The sequence below is a fragment of the Crocuta crocuta genome, unplaced genomic scaffold, assembly GCF_008692635.1.
Source record: "Crocuta crocuta isolate KB4526 unplaced genomic scaffold, BGI_CrCroc_1.0 scaffold59, whole genome shotgun sequence".
Lineage (NCBI taxonomy): Eukaryota > Metazoa > Chordata > Mammalia > Carnivora > Hyaenidae > Crocuta > Crocuta crocuta.
This window is the reverse complement of record NW_027551578.1, coordinates 1,975,156-1,995,394: the sequence shown is the minus strand read 5'-3', so window position 1 is coordinate 1,995,394 and position 20,239 is coordinate 1,975,156. Positions and strand designations below refer to the sequence as shown.

General features: G+C 47.4%; 1 protein-coding gene across 1 annotated transcript in view; it reads left to right on the top strand.

The window, feature by feature from the left end:
* Window positions 1-10,453, top strand: part of CUNH1orf198 (chromosome unknown C1orf198 homolog) — a 29,830-nt gene extending 19,377 nt beyond the window's left edge. The window contains exons 3-4 of the mRNA XM_077751671.1: window positions 3,534-4,067; window positions 7,546-10,453. Of these exons, the coding sequence (XP_077607797.1) occupies window positions 3,534-4,067; window positions 7,546-7,602 (591 nt within the window). The 3' untranslated portion in view covers window positions 7,603-10,453. The remainder of the gene's footprint in view (window positions 1-3,533; window positions 4,068-7,545) is intronic.
* The last annotated feature ends 9,786 nt before the right edge of the window (window positions 10,454-20,239 follow it).

Sequence of the window (20,239 nt, the reverse complement as noted above, 5' to 3'; positions counted from 1 at the left end):
TTTGCAGCCTGGACTCCATGGCCTGACACTGGGCACCCAAAATGGGGCCTCCAGAGGAGTGTTCACCGTAGCTCTGCTACGCTTCCCTGCTGCAGACAACAGATATCACGCGCCATTACCCCCTGGTGGCCAGAGGAAGGTGTGAGAGGAGCCAGAGGCCAGAGGGGACCCACTGGGACTATTGCCGATGCCCCGTGCAGAACTCGGGAGAAGAGCAAAGGAGCTTGTGTTTCCTGAGCACGTGCTCTGCACCAGGCAGTTCACTCAGCTGCAGACCCTGAGGGACATTCTCTTGTTACCTCTTCATGACATTCTAGCAAGCTAAGAAGCAAGTAGGCACTAATGCTAGCATAGCCCTCTCTTCTGACCAGGTGACACTATCCCTTGAGGAGTGCCGCATGGCCTTCGATCGGCTAAGGCTCCATGGGCACAGCCTCAGCCAGATGTCCCGTCCAGCCAGTGCGGCTTGGGCGCCTTTCCAACGATGGCCCAAAGCAGTCTGGGAACCACTGTGACCGCCTCCTCTCCACAGCATCCCTGGCTCCGTCCATGGCCGCCTTCCACGTAGACAGTTGCTCAACCTAGCCTTCCAGAGGCTTCTGAGCAGAGATCCCACTGGAGAAATTGCTGATCCTAAAAAAGCCTGAGGCTTGATGAAGTGTTCAGTTTTAAGTGCCTTCCTTACATTGCAATTTCCAGATCGAAGTCAACTCTGCTCTAAGCCTTGGTCTCCACTTCCGAGGTATCTTTAGCAACTTGCTTATTTAAAGAAACCGTCATCTCTGTGCCCACAGTCTATGTATTCTGTTGTGGAATTTGGAGATATGCAGAATACTGACAATGGTTCATTCAAAAACAGCACTTTAAAAAGGCAAATTAGATCATTCACATGCTTATAGAAGTCCTGCCATGCACAAGGCTCTCCGGTGTTTATGTGGACATCTTATGTGGACATCGTCCCTGGTGGCCCCTGGTTTTTCTATCTATGACTGGATCCAGGTTGGCCGGTGTACTGAATTGCTCCAAATCTCCATTTGCCCATTTGTAGAACGAAAATTTAAAAAAACAACAACAACAAAAAGCCCAGCCCAAGGGGCTCCTGGGTGGCTCAGTCTGACACTTGATGTCAGTCAAGTCATGATCTCACGGTTTTGTGAGTTCGAGCCCTGACTCAGTCTCAGTGAGCTGACCATGCAGAGCCTGCTTGGGATTCTCCCTCTCTCTCTACCCCTTCTCCACTCATACTTTCTCTATCTCAAGATAAATAAACTTAAAAAATAAAAAACCAGCTCAACATCAACGAAAAAGTGCCCGATGCATTAGATGCACTCAAGCATCTGTGAATGTCTGAGCCAGCGCTCTGATGTCTTTTCCTTGGCGTTCTGTTACAACGGCCAGCTTCAGGGCAGCCTGTGCTTGTGATTCGAATTTAGTTTCTCATGGCTCCATCCCATCTCATTTACAAGCCTTGAGTAGAGAACTCCCGCCACCAGAGTCCAGGCTTTCGGAGAAGCCTCAGACCAAGACCTCAGGCCACTCTCTGGGTTCAGCATGTGTGGTTTGCACATGGAAAGCAGTGTTTTCATCCTTTCACTAACACACATGCAAGTGCCCATTGGTGAGGGTCTGGGTGAGTGCTCTTTGTCAGGTGAAGGAATACGCATTCCAATAATAAAGAACCATGCTTTGTACATTAAGTTAGCACAGTTTTAAATCCTGCCATTTCCACATGGAAACAGGAACTGAAAATATACTCAGATATATATCATCGCTGGTGGCGTGAGAAATTGAGGCAACTCCGGAAAACAGATTGGCTAGTGTGCATCTAGAACCGTAAAAGAGGGAAAGTTTAGAGCTTTTGTATTTTGATAGTTCACTTCCGGAAGTCGATCTGAAAAAAATTAGGTCCACCCGGGCGTGAGCTGTGTGGATGAAGATAGTTGTAACACAGATTAGAAGTAGCAGATTGTCCGTGAGTAGGAAAATGGTTAAGGAGACGATGAGGCAGCTCCTCCGTGAAATAGCTTGGACCCAGTACAAATAATGGTCATAGAGACCACATATAACACCATGGCTGGTGCTCGTGAGCAGGTGAAGCACCACCACCCCATGTCACATGCAAAGCAGAATCGCAACTTCATAAAATATGTGTATGCAAATTGTTACCCCAAAATACGAAAGGAAAAAAATTCTCTTTTCTAATTCCTAAACTCCATGTATTATCCACGTGGTTTTATTAAAAAAAGAAGAAGAAGAAAGGAGTCTGAGGGCAAAGTAGGGAGAAAGGGGAATGTTCAGGATGGTTCAGGACTGATCATAGAGACGGTAGAGGCGGCAGACTGCAGGCCTGGGAGGCCCCCTCGTCCGACATGTTCTGGCCTGGAAACAAGACTTGGGTTTCCTTCCATCTAATGCTGTGTCTTCCGGACGGCACATCACTGGCATTTTTAGAGGCCGCTGTGCAGAGCAGGCTCGGATCAAGGAAAGTGTTTCTGGGACAGTCGGGTGGGATGGGGGCGCTGTCCTGGCCTCCAGGACCTGGACGAGGTCAGAGCTGCAGAGGGGACCCCTGTACATGACACACAGTCTCGCTTGGCTTGTGTTGTAACAAACACGGGGGAGGGAGTTGGGGGCTGAACAATGGACATTCGTTTCTCACCTTCCTTCTGGAGGCCGGAAGGTCAAGGTGACTGTGCAGTGGGGTTCTGGTGAGAACCCGCTTTCCCGGCTTGCAAGATGGCTGCCTCCTGTGTCCGTGAGTGGGGTGGAAAGATCATTGGTCTTGTGTCTCTGCTTAGAGGGACACGGATCTCATCGTGGGGGCCCCATTCTCATGACCTCGTCTCAGCCCGATCACCTCCCAGAGGCCCCACCTCCTGTTGCCGTCACTCTGGGAGTCAGGGCCTCTGCGTGAGAATTGGGCCACACAGACATATGCTCCTGTTGCAGACATGAAGGTGGAGTGTCAGGCGAGGCTGGGCGGATCCGGGCTCCGAGGCCGCACTCAGGCCCACCCTTGACCTTTGTGGTTTTGTCCAGGAAAGCAGGGTCTGGCTCTGTTGGTTTCTTTCATGCTTGTCTGCCCCACCCCGCCGCCCCACGTCAAGATCGAAGGGCCTGGGCAGTGGGGACCGGTGCAGACCTTCACGGCTGGGCTGGGCTGGGCTGGGCTGGGCTATGCACCTTCTTAATCACCTCCCCAAGAGAGGGCCATCGCTGCCAGACAGCTCCTTCTCTGGAAGGTGCTGGAATCAGTCCCGACGAGACAAAGGGGTACTCTGCTCACCAGGCAGCGAGGCCTCGGTCAAGAGTGAGTCAGAGCCTCTGCACGGTCGGGGGCCTGGGTGGCTGGGCTCCCGTGCGGTGGGTGTGCTGATGGCCGTCCTGAAGGGGGGGCAGACGGTTTCAGCAGATGGACCACCCCCCCCCCCCCCCCCGGGGTCGATGCTGCTGGGCGGGTGGAGGCCTGAGCTGCTGCAGCCCTTGTGCTGGGTTGTAAGGCTGGTTCTCTCCTTTCTGTGTCCCGGCTGCAGAGTCAGATGGAGTTCAGTGTCTGCTCCTTGTCCATCCAAGAGCCAGGCAGCGGCACCGCCGGTGAGTCGAGGCAGCCGTCAAAAACCTCCCAGGGCTCGCAGGCTCTCCGGCCCTCCCAGGGCGGCAAGTCCTCCAGCCTGGATGCCCTGGGTCCCGCCCGGAAGGAAGAGGAAGCTTCCTTCTGGAAGATCAATGCAGAGCGCTCCCGGGGAGAGGGGCCTGAGGCCGAGTTCCAGTCGCTAACCCCCAGCCAGATCAAGTCCATGGAGAAAGGGGAAAAGGTCCTGCCTGCCTGTTACCGTCAGGACCCCGCCCTGAAGGACAGGGAGCCCAAGGCTGAAAGGCCCAGCCACCTCCGCCAGGAGCAGCGGGGTCTTCCCTGCGTCGGCATTGACGAGAGACCCCAGCCCGTCCAGGCCTGTGCCAGCGCCACTCCATCCGAGCCCGAGGGGAAGCTGTCCTCTCCCGAGGCCGGGCGGGACGACGTGGAAGATGTGGAAGACTCTCTGTTCTCGGAGCCCATGCCTACACAGGTGGGTGGGCCCGCTTCTCCAGGGGTGACCCTGGGAGGTGTCCCACAAGACGGGTGGGCCACCGATGCCCACGCTTGCTTCTTCCCCTCCCTCTTCTTCACCCTGCCTGTTCCTTGGGCGGCTCTTGGGATCTGGAGAGCGGGGTTGTTGCTCAGCTGGGTGACTGACCAATCCACAAGGGGGCGTGTTTCATGGGTCCACCTCGGTGCCATGACTCATTTGCCCATTATGTGTGGTGTGCCATGGATGCCTGCTGCCCTTCCCCATGAATGTGAGGTGGGGAGGGCCCTCAGGAGGGCTGTGAGCACAGGAGCTCGCAGGGGGGAGGCGGTCAGTATAGGAGGGATTTGGACGCCCCTTCCGCCAAGGGGTCTGTAAAGTTGGGCTGGAGTTTTAGGAAGGAAGGGATGGGCAGATGCCCCAAAGGGGGCACGGAGGAAGCGGTCAGGACCCCTGAGGCTCCACCAAGAGCGGCCACTCTTGTTCTCAGGGGCCACAGGAAACTCCTGCCGCAAGGGGTGATTGGCTCCTCGTTTCCAAGCAGGATAGGGTTATGTGTCCAGGGAGGAATCCTAAGGAAGGAGTTCTTTTTGGAGGGAAGCAAAAGAAGGATCTGGGAGGCTCACTGGGTGAGGAGGAGTGTGTCATGAAGGTGAATAAGGGTGTAGAAGAATAAGGATGTGAGTGTTTTCCCATTTCTTTGTGGGAGCATCGGCCAGCGTCTTTACCAGTCGGTCTGCATTGCTTAAGTTAGAGATCGAGATGGTGAAGAGGAAGCAAAGGGTTTGGCTAGGACTTGAAAGGGATCTAGTGTTGGAAGAGTGCATCAACAAACAAAACCACCCCAAAAGTCCTTATATTTCAAAGGGAAGCCTAGTTTGGAGGTAGGCATGTCTGAGAACTGTTTCTGGGGGGGAAATCTTGGATTGCTCATGAACCTGGGTGAGACCCTAGACAAGGTCCTATGTCCCGTCCCTCTTAGAGATGGACAGCACACCCCGGGAACATTAGTGCCTCCTGACACTCATGTCGTGTGAGTCCCGAGGCAGGCAGGGCAGGAGGGTTCCAAAGGAACCACCTACTCACACATAGGGATGGCCAGAGGGAGCAAGAGAGTGCTCTTTAGGTTTGGGTCTGGATTTTGGAGCCTAGGGAAGTTTCCTATTGGCAAGAGAGACAGGCATGCTTTAGGGGGCACCCTGCCACACACACCCCACCATGTGCGCCTTGCTGGTGTGGCTGTGTTTTTTTTTCTTTAAAAAATTTTTTTTAAATGTTTATTCATTTTTGAGGCACAGAGACAGAATGTGAGCAGGGGAGGGGCAGAGAGAGTGAGGGAGACACAGAATCCGAAGCAGGCCCCAGTCCCCGAGCTGTCAGCACAGAGCCCGATGTGGGGCTTGAACTCACGAACCCCGAGATCATGATCCCAGCTGAAGTTGGATGCTTAACCGACTGAGCCACCAAGGCGCTCCTGTCTTTTTCTTTTTTTTTTTTTCCTTTGGCTGTCTTTTTTTTTTCTTTGAATACATATTTTAAAAATGTTTATTGTGGTTCAATATATGTAACATAAAATGCATCACATGGAGTCTGCCGCCCAGCAGAGGTGGTATCAGATACACTCACGTTGTTACGCAGCCGTCACTACCATCCATCTGCAGAACTCTTTCACTTTGGAAAATGAAACTCTACACCCACTAGACAACTCCCTCTCCCCTCCTCCCCCAGCCTCTAGCAGCCACCATCTTGCTTTATATTTTCGGGAAGGTGACTAACCCTCAGTGTCTCATGGGAATCAGATGGTATCCATCTTCTCGTGACTGGCTTATTTCCCTCCACGTAATGTCCTCGGGGTTCATCCGCATCGTGTCATGCGTCCGAATTGCCTTCCTTTTGAAGGCTGAATAATACTCCACAGTATGGATTTACCTCCATTGTTTATCCACTCTGTCCGCCGCCGGACACTTGGGTGGCTTCTGCTGCCTGGCTCTTGAGAATAATGCCCCTGTCAGCACGGCTGTACAAAGATCTGTTCCAAGTCCCTGATTTCCATCCTGTGGGATATACAGCCAGGAGAGGAATGGATGGATCGTATGGTGATTCTGTGCTTGGCTCTTTGAGGAGCCGCCATATTGTTTCTTACAGTGGCCGCACCATTTTACTTCCCTGCAGGGGTGCGCGAGAAGGTCGCTTTTTCCACTTCCTCACCTCCCCGTGTTTTCTTTCTTGATCCTGGCCACCCTAGTGGCTGTCAGATGGTATCTGTGGGCCTCCTTGTGGTTTGGATTTGCATGTCTCCATGTTGATGTTGACTACCTTACCGTATTGCTCATTGACCAGTTTTGGCTCGAATCAATTTTAACAGCTGTGTCCTGTCTTGTTGAGCTGTGGTCATCTTCTGGGTGTTTCCTGGAATGGGGTCCCAGGTGCTCCCACTCCTCTCTCAGCAGATGACCTTGTGAGCTGTCCTCCCGAAGAAGGGGGGGAGGGCTGTGACAGGAGCCCCACCCACCTTCCATCCGCCGCACCTCAGCTTTCCAGCCCGTTCTTTCGGCATACCCACCCTCGTAAGCCAGCGCTCTCGGCCCCTCCCCATCCTGCCTCCTGTGGCTCCTGGCTCCATCTCTTGGCTCCATTCTGTGTCTCTACCTTTCCTGCCCGCCTGCTCCTTCTTCTACACCTGCCAGGCTCTCTGCCTCCCCAGTGATCTTTCTCTGACACCTGGCACCGGCGTCTTCCTCTGACCTATAAAGCGTGAGGGAGTCGTAATGGTAGAGACGCAGGAAAGCATAGGGCAAGGGCAGAGTCAGAGACCACACGTGAAATCATCGGAAAGAACAGATGTCTGAGTGCAAAGCAGAGAGTGAAGTGCCAGCCTCACCAAAGAGACCCAGCAGGAAAGCAGAGAGAGGGACGGCTTGCCTGAAGTCCGGCGGCGCTCACTTTGCGTCACTGGCAGATGCAGCCACGTCGGCCCGAGACAGGCTTCCGGGGAACGTCCTTTGCTGCTGTTGTGTCCACATACGTGGTTTGCCATTCGCCAGCTACGTGGAGGGTGGGGTGTCACTGTGTCGTCCCCCAGGAAGGCTGCAGCCCACCGGCGGATCGCTGTGTGTGTGCTAGAAAGCAGTAGAAAGACTGTCTCTGACATTTGCCCTCTTAATTCATGACGACTAAGTTCCAACATGCCTGTCCATGCACAGGTAGAGGAGATACATTTTTCCCCTTGTCTCTGTGGCTCGGTCTATAAACTTGCTCTCAGACCTGCCTACGGACGGAGGGGGAGCCCGGAGCGTGTAGCGCACACTGAAGTTTATTTCATTTTCTGGTTCCAAGCACTGAGGCAAATGGAGGTCAGGGAGCCTCTGAGATGGAAGCAAGGTATCTCATTTGGGTCAGTTTAAATGAGATGCTGTTTTTAGATTATACACAACTAAAAAAAATGTATCTTACTTTGCTGTTTATGTCCCTCCCCCAGGTCACCTCAAGCAATGTCGTCTTGAAGACAGGATTCGATTTTCTGGACAACTGGTAAAATGTATCCGGCAACAAAGTAATAATAATAATAAAACCAAGAACCCCTAAATGTTTTCCAAAGTGGTGTGGCGGAGGAGGATCAAAAGGGCAATATTTCCCCATGTATTTTCCTGGTTTCTGTACACTCTTTTCTTACTCGTTTGGAAACTGGCAAATATCGCCTTGTCCGGATTTCCAGATTTTTCTCTTTTTTCGTAAGGCCAGATATATATGCTATTTTCAATGATTTGATAACAGAAGTTTTACATTTGGAATTTTTAAAAGACTGTAAAGGCATTCGGTAGGTCTCGTGAATAAAGCCTCTGTTCCCAGTTCCATCCAGTGGTGCCCCGGCCTCAGAGAATGCTTTCTCACCGTGTTGTCACGAAAATCCATAAAAGCGATTTCCGTCTCTTTCTCCTCTAGCCTCTCCCCTTTTGAAATGAGTGGGGTGAACTTTGCCGGGTGGTGGTTGGCGACGCACTCCCTTGGCACTAGCGGCCGGCTGGCTGTGACCACGGGAAGGTGGCGCCCCTCCCCCACTCCCACCCAACATTCCCTGACGCCCGGGGCTTCCTGACGCCACACTTCTTGCATCGTGTGCCATGCTCCACCCTCTCGTCATTTCCAGAAGACCCGCTGCTGGCACAGAGCAGAGATGGTTTTAGGCCGCCCCAAAACGTACTGAAACTAGTCGTTGTTTAGGAAGAGCTGCATGTATAAAAGTTTTGTATTAACTTTCCATTATTTTGTATGTAGACTTAGAGGTTGTAAGGCTGCCACTTTTCTCTGGTGTCTACTGGCTTCTGCTTGGAGGTTCTTTGCTACTTCTGTGGCCCTGGTGGGGGTTCCGGGTCCTGGGCGTCTGCAGGAGTGAGGACAGATGCCAGGGCTTGGAGGACAGAGCCCTTCTCATCAGTTGGGTTATGGGGTAGAACCTTCCAGCAGGAGGCTGGCAGGGGCCGTGGACGTCCTTCGTCCCAAGGACTGGTTAGAGCCTCCTAATGGATCTCATCCACCATCCCTGACCACCAGCAGGAGTCGTCGTCTCTGCAGTGCCCCAGCACCCTGCGGACCCTTGTGGTCATATCAACGGCGTCTCCGTGTGAGCCTGCCGCCCACCGCGGTTCAGATGGGCCGCCAGGGCCAGGTGGCCCTGCCCTAGTCGTGGCCGGGGCAGGGGGAGCAGGACCGTGGCCCTTCCCCTGGGAAGCCCGTGCCCTGACTGATGACCCCGAGCTGCGAGAGCCTGCCCGACGTGCCGAGTGTGACTTCCGCGTGGCCTCTCACTGTGTTCTCCTCACCTGAAGCCTTAACCCCTGCGCGCCCTGCCAGAGAGCGCCCGGTTCCAGTCTCCAAGTGTGTCTTTTTTAAACATGCGTTTCTGCCTCCTATGACATTCTTAAGTGCTGTCCGCAGCGTCTTCTCTGGCGCCAAGGTAAAGCACGTGGCAATCTTTCTTCCCCCAGGAATATTTCTGCCAAAGCTGCAGCCCGGCCAACGTTTGGCTTGGTTTCTGCCAATTGCACGATGTCCCCAAACCTCATTTGGCCCCTTGGGGGTGTGGATGTGACCTTCCTTACAGTGCTGACTGGCTGCGTTATGGCAAAGACGGATTTCTCCTGGGACCATGTAGGGATAGTTGAAACATGCGAGGGAGAAAAGGCTCAGAGCGTGGCGGGGAGGGGGAAGGGAACCTAGGAGTCCCAGCTGGAACAGCACGGCAGGGTGCCAGCCCCTAGCGTCAGCCACCGCGCCTCAGAGCCGGGCTTACCACCTGCCTCCACTTCCAGCCTGGAGGGCAGGGGCTGTTTTAGAACCCGTGCTTAAAAACAGGGTTCCTTTAAAAAAAAGAGAGAGAGAGAGAGAGGTACAGGTGTGAGTTTGTATTTCTTGATGCTGATTGTGCCAGGGAAGAGCTACATCCGGGGACGGTGAGCCCATGGCGATCTGTCTGTTCTCTTGCGAGACAATTCTCATTTCTTTCTGACTTTCTCGTAAAGCCCAGTTATTCCTTTCACGTTCTCCCGGGGGCTGAGGGGGTGCGGGCGGTGTTTAAAGCCTCTGCCTCCCCCGACCCCCACCGGTGCCACCCGGGGTCCGCTACCCAGAGTGTTTAGTGATCACTTACGACAGTGCTTAATGTTTCATGATGGAGCAGCCTCCTGAGATGAAATGTGAAATCAAAACTTAGGAAATCCTCAAGTCATGTTGCTTTGCTCCGCTTCGGAGAAGGAGGCATGACGGGGCCTGGAGGACACAGGCTGGTGAGTCCCCATCCTGCCTGACCTGCAGATCCTTCTCGTAATAACCCCGGGTGGTCTGGGCAGAGATGTCTGCTGCCCCCCTCCCCCGCCCCGGGAGTCTGTTCAGAAAGGAAAAATTCAGCTCTTCGGTTTGCCACTTCCTCTCCACCCCCGGTATCAGGATGAAGTTTCTAGAACCATAAGTTTATATTTATTATTATAAAAATACACACTTTTCAGCTGAAGCCTGTATTTGGTTTTGGGGTGTCCCCCGCTCCCCCTCTGCACACCTGGGATTCCGCTCACGGATGTAGCGTCTGCCTCCGGGTGACTGTGTTTCGTAAACTCTCCCCCAGGAAGTCAGAAACCAGTTTCAGTTCTTCCACTTGGGGGTCCCTACCCCGCTTTCTGGGTCTGGGAGTGCTGCCCCTTGGGGACAGCTGGGGCCAGTCACCCAGCCCTTGCCGCGCGCCGCACCCCACATGGATGTCAGAGCCACCCCCTTTCTCTGCACCTCCCTTCCTTTGATACACGTTTTCCAAAACATGAAAAATTCTTACTGACGACTTGTAACTTGGTTGTATTTTATATTAATAACCTTTAATAAAGCCATTTAAGATCTGCGAGGTGTGTGTCTTTGGGGCCTCTGCTGACGTCAGGAAACCCATCGTGGTGATTGCTGTTGAGCTCAGGGAAGAAAGGGTTGTTACTAGTTAAGCGAGCAAGAAACCTCTTCGAGAAGCCTGCTGTGCACAGGCCGGACGCAGCACCCCCTGCAGGTTAGTGGGAGGCGGTGGCCGAGATACACAGACAGGCCTGTAGCTGAAAGGTAGGCTGGACCCTGTTGCGGGGGGGGGGGGTCCTTGTCACCCCAGGTTACCAGGAGCCCATGGCACATCTTCCCAGAGACAAGCTTATCGCATCCAGTGACTGACTCAGAAGAGCAGATGCTATCTCCCTGAAAGCTTTCACCTTGAACCTGGTTGAGATGGATTTTTCTTGGAAGAAATACAAGATTAAGCATGGCCGGTTAATCCTATTCATCCATTAAAGTGCAGNTGAGATCATGACCTGAGCCAAAGTTGGACGCTTAACCAACTGAGCCACCCAGGTGCCCCTAGATGTGAATTTTCCATATAAAAAAGCTTTTAAAATTAATACCTCTCAGGAAAACGGTGATTCAGGCCGATAGACTTCTAACTTTTGATCCTGCACCATGGGGCCTTGCTGCCTCGGGGACCAAAGATTCCTGGGTGAACAAGTGATTATACTTGCTGACCTGCTGGTTGTGGTGAACATTCTGGGACCACAAGTATTTGGATTATTGTATGGATGCATTGTGAGAGGAGGCAGAATAACTCCCAAGCTCATAGGTATGATGATTCAGTATGTGATGTTAATATCCATTTATTACATATATATATGTATGAAGTTTCAACGCAGGAAGGAGGAGCCATCAGCGTCGAGGCAGAATATACCTGGGTGCATTATGGAGTCAGGAGGAAGATGTTGAATCTGGGGGGACAAGAATATCCTCTGTTGGGGTGGGGATCTAAATGGTGCTTTTCTAGCATTTTCTTTGGTCTGAGCCCGTGCTCAAATGCCGTTTTCTGATGAACTTAGCCTTCCAGGTGCCTTGATATCAACAGGAAAACACCTTAGGAGGGTACAGTGATTCTGAACCACCCCCCCCGCCCCCCCGAATTCAAGCGGTGAACAAGTGAGCAATTCTGGATATGAGATCAATTTCGACATCTAGAGTGGCAATACCAACTAGAAACTTAAATAGAAACATAGAAACTCCTAATGGCAATCAAAAATATAAGGTATTCAGAAAGCAACTTCAACAGGTATAGAAAAACTTTAAAACAGTGAAAAGGAGGGGCACCTGGGTGGCCCAGTCAGTTAATCGTCCAACTTCAGCCTAGGTCATGATCGAGCCCCATGTCGGGCTCTGTGCTGACAGCTTAGAGCCTGGAGCCTGTTTCAGATTCTGTGTCTCCCTCTCTCTCTCACCCTCCCCTGCTCGCACTCTGTCTCTCAAAAATAAATAAACATTAAAAAACAGTGAAAAGGAGATAGAAGATGTAGTTTTTGATCTGAATAATCCTGGGTAGGATAATGTTGTAATATAAAAATGTTCATTTTCCCCAAATCAATAGAAGTTAGTGCACCCGTAACAAAAATCATGGCTGAAGGTTTTGAGAAATCTGACAAATTTACACTAAGTTGTAGATGGAGAAATAATATTCACTGAAGTATGGGAGGGTGGACTTGTGGTATCATTTATGAAAACATGTTGGAAGGCCATAGACATGCAGTTTGTGGGCATTGGTTTGAGCATAGATCATTAGATCAGTGAAATAGGGTCAGGACCTCAAGGACAAACCCATGTGTATATGAGAACTCAGTTCACAGTCAAAGTGGCACCACAGACTGGTGGGGGCAGGGGGGGGCTCACCCCATGGAGAGATGTAAGCACAGATTCTTACCCAACGCTGTATAGAAGCTGGGCTTCTGCTTCACAGTCTGTGTCTCCGTCTCTCTCTCTGCCCCTCCCCTGCTTGCGCTCTGTTTCTCTCAAAAATAAACATTAAGAAAAAAAAGAAAAGAAGATGGGTTCCATTTGAAGTCAAGACCAAAGGATAAAAGGTAAAGGTGTAAAGTTAATAGAGGGAAATACTTTGTGGCCCAGAGCAAGGAAGGACTTCTTAAATAAAAGTTTAAAAGTACAAACCATAAAGCAAAAGTATGGATGAATCTCTTGCATGAAAACGTAGGATTTCTCTCAGCAAAGCGCACCACGGAGAGAGTTAATCAGCTGAAAAGACAGGAGAAGGTCATTGCTATGTCAATTCCCATAAAGGAGCAATATCAAAGAGACACATGCATTCCTGCAAATCCGCAAGAGGCCAGCAACCTTAGCAGAGAATTAACACTAGAGGAAATCAAAACACCAACAAACATGTGAAAAGGGACTCAGAGAAAAAAATTAGCCGGCTAATGCCACGTGTTGGCAGAAATGGCACAGAGCAGTGGTTCTCAACTGGGGGTGATTTTGCCCCCCCCCCCGTGATCACAACTGAGGGGGAGCGTACTGTTGGCCTCCAGTGGGTAGAGGCCAGAGATGCTACCACACATCGTTCGGTGCCCAGGACAGCCCCTCGCCACAAAGTATAATTTGGTCCAGAATGTCAACAGTGCCAGGGGTGGGAGACCCCGGGTTAGGGAAACTGTACAGCCATGTGTCAAGAGTAACCTGGCACTATTTTGCCAAGAAGATGTCTATCATGTGACCCTACATTTCCCCTCCATGATACGTGTCTGAAGGAGATTCTCGCGCAGGCACTTAAGGGAAAGTCTACAAGGCTGCTTGTTGCGGTGCTGTTTGTGGACTTGGAGGTGAGCTGGTTGTCTGTCACTGGGGAGACGGCTGGGTAGGCAGTGAATTAAATATGCACACGGCAACATGGATGGAGCTGAGCAAATACATTAGTGGAAACAAGCGAGAAACGGAATGGAACACAGAACAATACCATTTGCATAAATTTAAAATGCACACATAAAGCAAGACACATTTAACAATGGATTGGTTGCCTATGGGAGGGCGGGAGGCGGAAAGAAGGGCAGCAGAAAGAAGAAATACAACAGATCTGGAATGCACCAATGGTGATCGCATGCCAGTAAGTGCCTACTTGCAAGAAATTTGATATCTCTCATAATTGGGGTCTGTTCTGATCTCTCACTTCAGACCGGAAACCCATGTGTTTAGCTGGTAGGTTAGGTCTGAGGTGGCCCATGGCCAGGAATGGTTACATCTTTTGTGGCATGTCTCTGGTTGCAATTGGTGGGACTACAGTTGCACATTAGCCAACATCTGTAAAGCCTACTGGATTAATCCAGGTACTTCTGTAACACCAGCTGGGGGCAACTGAGCAGATTGGGAAGATAGTGAGGGTAGGAGTTAGTGGTACCTGAGACCCTGTTCCTCAGGAGACAGAAGTCACCCAGGCTGTGTGACACTGGGAGGAGAAGATGATTATGTCACTTGGCTGCCTTTACCACAGCCATCTGAAGTTTACACCAACCAAGAATTCGTTAGGCAATAAAAGCATAGACAATAATAGGTGTGTGGGTCTTTAAAAATTATTTAAAATTTTCTAATGACACTACAGAACTTATGGAAAGCATAGCCTAACACAAACCCAGCATTTTGAAGCATTTATTGCCAGTCTTGTATTGTGAAAAATGTCCAGGTCCAAGTGGAAAGCATGTGTCACAGGAATAGTCCTGGCTGGTAATGAGATCCAAGTGCAAGTCTGGCAACCACATGGGCCCTGGCGGGTCTGTCTGTGTCATGTGGTCCACTTCCCTCCCTCCACACCCCCATTGTGTCTCCCTTCACCAATTCATGCCAACACCTAGCCCCAGGGTTACAATAATATATCGTTTGCTTCATAGTTCTTACCGTGTTGCAGCCTGGTACTAGGCACTGTGCATTCAGTAACAGAGTTGCTACCCTCATGGGGCTTACATTCTACTGGAGGAGGCCGACTAAGCATGTGACCACACAGTTTTATAGTTGAAAATTACTGAAAAGTAAGTGAGATTTCTGCTTCTAGCCATGATAAAGCTGGATGAGACTTAGTCCCCTTGTTATAAACAACTAGAAAATTGGAGAAAATGGCAGCAGACATTGCAGGACTGTGATCCCAAAAGAAGGGAAGCAAGTGGAATAAGCCTTAGGATTGTCCTGGCTTTCTGTCACGAGGCATTTTCTAGACCACGTTGTCAGAGTCTCATGGAGCTGAGGAGAAAGAGTTGGGGGAGGAGAAGACGGCTGGAATTTGCAGGAGCGAACTGTGCAGAGTAAAAGCTCCAGAAGCATGCCTAGGATGCCCCTTGAGTATGTTGGAGACAATTTCTGGACTGCAACACAGGGAGAGGGAATCCGAACAGAGGTTGGCAATCTTGCTAAAGTGAAGAGAATGAGATTGGGGAGGCCAAGAGGGTTAGAATCGAAAGGGCAAAGTTCCAGCGAGTAAGATCTGCAGAGGTCTGCATAGGGAATCCCGTAAGTCTTTGGCTAAAGCCTTGGGGCGCCTGGGTGGGCCAGTTGGTGAAGTGTTTGACTCTTGACTTTGGCTCAGGTCATGATCTCACAGTTTGTGAGATCGAATCCCATGTCAGGCTCCATGGTGATAGTATGGAGCCTACTTGGCATTCTCTCTCTGCCTCTCTCTCTGGCCCTTCCCTGCTCATGCATGTGCACACACTCTTGTGCACTCTCTCAAAATAAATAAACTTAAAACAAAAAAAACCTCTTTGTCTAAAGCCAACCTGTGCATGTGTGGAGTGAAAGGTAGGCAAGAATGACCTCCCAGAGTTCACACAAGGTCAGGAATCACTCAGCTTCCATCCAGGCAGAGTATAGGCCATGCTGAGAATGTGGGGCCCTCACCAGAGATCCTAGAAGAAGCTTGCACTAGAGACAGGGCTAAATTAGCCTTAGGCTAAAGGATACTCAAGATCTGCGCTGAAGGAGCTCTAGAACAAGACATGAAAGGATCAAGCCTATTCACAAATAGCGGTAAACACAAAATTCACGATGTTCAGCCAGCAATCAAAAATTACTAGACATACAAATAAGCAGGGAAATAGGAGTCATACACAGAAGAAAAATCAGTCAAAAGACCAACCCAGAAATGACAGAGATGATGAGAATCAGCAGACAGGATTTCAAAGTCACTATTAATAAATATGATCCTTCTCCTCAAGGGTGTAAAGTAAAATGTAAAGAAGAGAGAAATGGAACTGAGATAAAACTCTCTGAAATGAAAATTTCACTGGAGTAGAAAAAAATTAGATGACACACTGCAGAAATAAATGAACGGGAAGACAGCAGTAGTCTATCCAAAACGAAGCAGAAAGATTGGGGAAAAAATGAACTGCAGAGTCATGTGGAAAGATACTAAGTGATCCAGTTGTAAGGACTCAAATTCCCAGAAGGGGAAGAGAGGGATGGAAAAAATATTTGAAGAAATAATGGCCAAAATTTCCCAAATTGATAAAAACTATAAACCCACAGATTCAAGAAGTTAGTAAGCCCCAAGTAGGATACACACACACACACGCACGCACACACACATACACAGCATGCCACAAGTAACTGAAAATCAGTAATAAAGAGAACATTTGGAAAAACAGTCAGAAGAAAAAAAAAAGGCTTCTCATTCCCAAGCTTGAAGTAAATGCAGCAACATCTTTAAAGTGCTGAAAAGAAAAATAGAGCTATTGACCTAGAATTTAATAACCAGCAAGAAAAGTCCTTTAAATTGAAGGCAAACTACACTACACACACACACACACACACACACACACACACACACACACACACACCCAGAAAAATCTATCACTAGCTGGCCTACATTACAAGAAATCTTAAACAAAGTACTTTGGGCTAAAGGAAAATGATACTTAGAAGCTTGAATCTGCACAAAGAAATGAAGAGTGCAGAAAATAGTAAACATGTGGGTAAAAGCCTTTTTTTTGAGTTTTAAAAACTTTTAGGAAGATAGTTTAAAGCAGAAATAATAAGAATGGGTTGTGACATTTATAACATGTAGAAGTAAACAAAATATATGACAATAATTGAAAAGATGAGGAGAAATGGAAGTATACTGCTGTAAAGATCTTAGGTTATACATAAAATGATGTCATATTATTTAAAGCAATACTGTTAACTTTAACATACAAATTGTAAACCACATAGAACCTGCTAAAAATTAAAGGAAAGATGTGTAGATCATAAATTGTGGAAATAAAGTGGAATGCTAAAATGTATAAGAAAGCAGGAAAAAAGGGAAAACAGACTAAATGGGACAAATATAAAACATATAGCAAGCTGGTAGATTTATGCACAACTATATTGATAATTATGTTAAATGCAAATGGCCTAAGAACTCCAGTTAAAAAGCAAAATTTGAGGGCACCTGGGTGGCTCAGTCAGATAAATGTCGGACTCTTGGTTTCAGCTCAGGTCATGATCTCCCAGTTGCTGAGTTTGAGCCCTGTGTTGGGCTCTGTGATGACAGCACAGAGCCTGCTTGGGATTCTTTCTCTCCCTTTCTGCTCCTCCCCTGCTTATGCTCATGTGCGCTCTCTCTCAAAATAAATAAAACTTGAATTTTTTTTTTTAGAAAAGCAAAAATTTTAGACTGGCTAAAACAAGTCCCAACTAGATGGTGTCCACAAGCAATGCACTCTAATACAAAGACACAGATAAGCTAGAAGTAAAAGGACCACAAAGAATCTACCAGGCAGCCACGAATCACAAGAAATTTGAAGTGGATATATTTTATCAGAGATATTAGACTATGTACCATGAATATTGTCAGGGGTAAAAAGTACACTTTATCTTAAAAGGGGATTAATTAATCAAGAACACATAGCAGTCTTTAACTGTAATGCAACCAACAACAGCGCTTCAAAATACATGAAGCAAAATGAAAGAACCAAAAAAAGAAATAGACAAATTAGCACGTATAGTTTGAGATTACAACCCTTTCAGTAATCGATAGAATAAGGAGAAGGAAAATCAGTGAGGATATAAAAGAATATCATTAATCAACTTGACATAATTGACATTTGTACAAAATCAGTGAGGATATAAAAGAATATCATTAATCAACTTGACATAATTGACATTTGTACAAAATCAGTGAGGATATAAAAGAATATCATTAATCAACTTGACATAATTGACATTTGTACAAAATCAGTGAGGATATAAAAGAATATCATTTAACTTGATGTAATTGGCATTTGTAGAACACTCTACCCAGCAATCACAGCATACAATGTTTTTTTTAAGTGTAGGTGAAAAGTTTACCAAGATACAATATGTGCTGGGTCATATAAGTTTCAATAAAATTAGGATTGAATTCATCCAGAGTATGGTCTCTGATTGAAATGCATTGAATCAGGGATTCAGAACTGGAAGATATCTGGAAAATCCTCTCATATTTAGATAGTAAATATCACATTTTAAAAGAATTCATGGGCCAAAGAAGAAATCACAGGGAGAAATTAGAGAACATTTTGAACTGAAAATACAACATATCAAAATCAGTGATATGCAACTAAAGCAGTGCTTAGAGGGAAAATTATAGCTTAAAGTGCTTACATTAGAAAAGATGAAAGATTTAAAAAGTTAATTATCTAAGATTTTTGCAATAAGAAACTAGAAGAACAACTTGAGCAAAGGAGGGAAATAATAAAGAGTAGAAATCAATTGGGGCGCCTGGGTGGCTTAGTCGGTTAAGCGTCCGACTTTCGCTTAGGTCATGATCTCGCGGTTCGTGGGTTCGAACCCCGCGTCGGGCTCTGTGCTGACTGCCAGCTCAGAGCCTGGAGCCTGTTTCAGAGTCTGTGACTCCCTCTCTCTCTGACCCTCCCCTGCTCACACTGTCTCTCTCTCTCTCTCCTGGAAATAAATAAAACATGAAAAAAAAAAATTAAAAAAAAAAAAGAGTAGAAATCAATTAAACAGAAAATGGTCCAGCAATAGTGAAATAGTTGATGTTTCAAAAGCNACGAACCGCGAGATCATGACCTAAGCGAAAGTCGGACGCTTAACCGACTAAGCCACCCAGGCGCCCCATCAAAAGCTAAGTCTTTGAAAAAATTAGTAAAATTGATAAAATCCTAGGTAAGCTAATTTGAAAATAGAGACACCTAATTTTTTTTTTTTACAAATAGTTNGGGCGAGAGACACCTCATTTATACACACACATGCAATGAAGCACAGACTAGTAATATCAGGTATGAAAAAGGGATATCACTATAGGTCCTTTGGATATTAAAAGGACAATAAAAAATTATTGTAAACAATCTCATGCCAAATCATGTAAGTTAAATGGAATGGACTACTTCACTGAAAGACATAACCTATTAAAAGTGACTCAAAGGGCCCCTGGGTGGCTACATTGGTTAAGTGTCTAACTTCAGCTCAGGTCATGATCTTGCAGTTCATGCGTTTGAGCCCTCCATCGGGCTTCGTGCTGACAGCTCAAAGCCTGGTGCCTGCTTTGGATTCTGTGTCTCCCTCTCTCTCTGCCCCTCCCTCACTCATGCTGTCTCTCTTTCTCTCTCTCTCTCTCAAAATAAGTAAACATTAAAAAAAAAAGAAATGTACTCATGATCTTATAAACAAAAAAGTGATTCAAAAGGAAATAGAAGCCCTGAATATCCCTATAAAGAAATTGATGTCATAATTTGAAATCTTCCCCTGAAAAAAAGCTCTAGGTTGAGATGGTTTCACTGGTGAGTTCTATTAAAATCCTATAAGGAGGGAGAATCTTGTTCAACTTCTGTAATGAGGCCAACATTACCCTGGTGCCAAAATCAGACTAGGACATTACCCTCCCCCTCCCCCAAAATAAGGGGCGGTAAGGGGAAGCTACAGATATTTCATGAAAATAGATGCAAATAAATAAATAATAAAAGATTAGTAAATAAAATCCAGTGATATTTTAAAATAATAATATACCATGGTCAAGTGGGGTTTATGCCAAGAATGCAAGTGTGGTAGTCAATTTTATGTCAATCTACCCAGGGATATGATCACTGTGAAGGTATTTTATAGATGTGCTTAGCATCTATAATCAGTTGACTTTTAAGTAAAAGAGATTACCCTTGATAATATGAGCAAGCTTTACCCAATCAATTAAAGTCCTTAAGAGTAAAAATAGGTTAGTCAGAGAAGAAATTCTGGGTCAAGACTGCAATATCACATGTTGTCCGAGTCCACCCTTCAGATTTCAGATTTGTCAACCCCACAATTGCGTTAGTTAATTCCTTAAAATTATCTTTCAATCAACCAATCTATCTATCACCTATCTAGATAGATAGATATATAAAATCTACCTATCTATATCTATCTCCTGTTGGTTCCATTTCTCTGGAGAACACTGACTGACACACAAAATTTGTTTAGCACTTTAAATTCAAAGTAATTTAACAGAATAAAGGAGAAAAGCCATTTGATAATCTCAATAAATGCAGGGAAAGTATTTGACAAAATTCAACACCCAATCATGAGAAAAGTTCTCAGCAGACTAGAAATAAAAATGAACTTCCTCAACCTGATAAAGGGCACCTATGGAAATCATACAGCTAACATATTTAAAGGTGAAAGACTGAATGATTTTCCCCTAAGATTAGGAATAAGCAAGGATATCTGCTCTCACCACTTCCATTCAACATTTTGTTGGCAGTCCTAGCCAGCTCTGTAGGACAAGAGATAGAAATAAATGGTATGAAATTTTAAAAAGTGAAGCTCTATTTATTTGCTGTTGACATGATTGTACATATAGGATATACATGTGGATGCCTAAGGAACCCACAGAA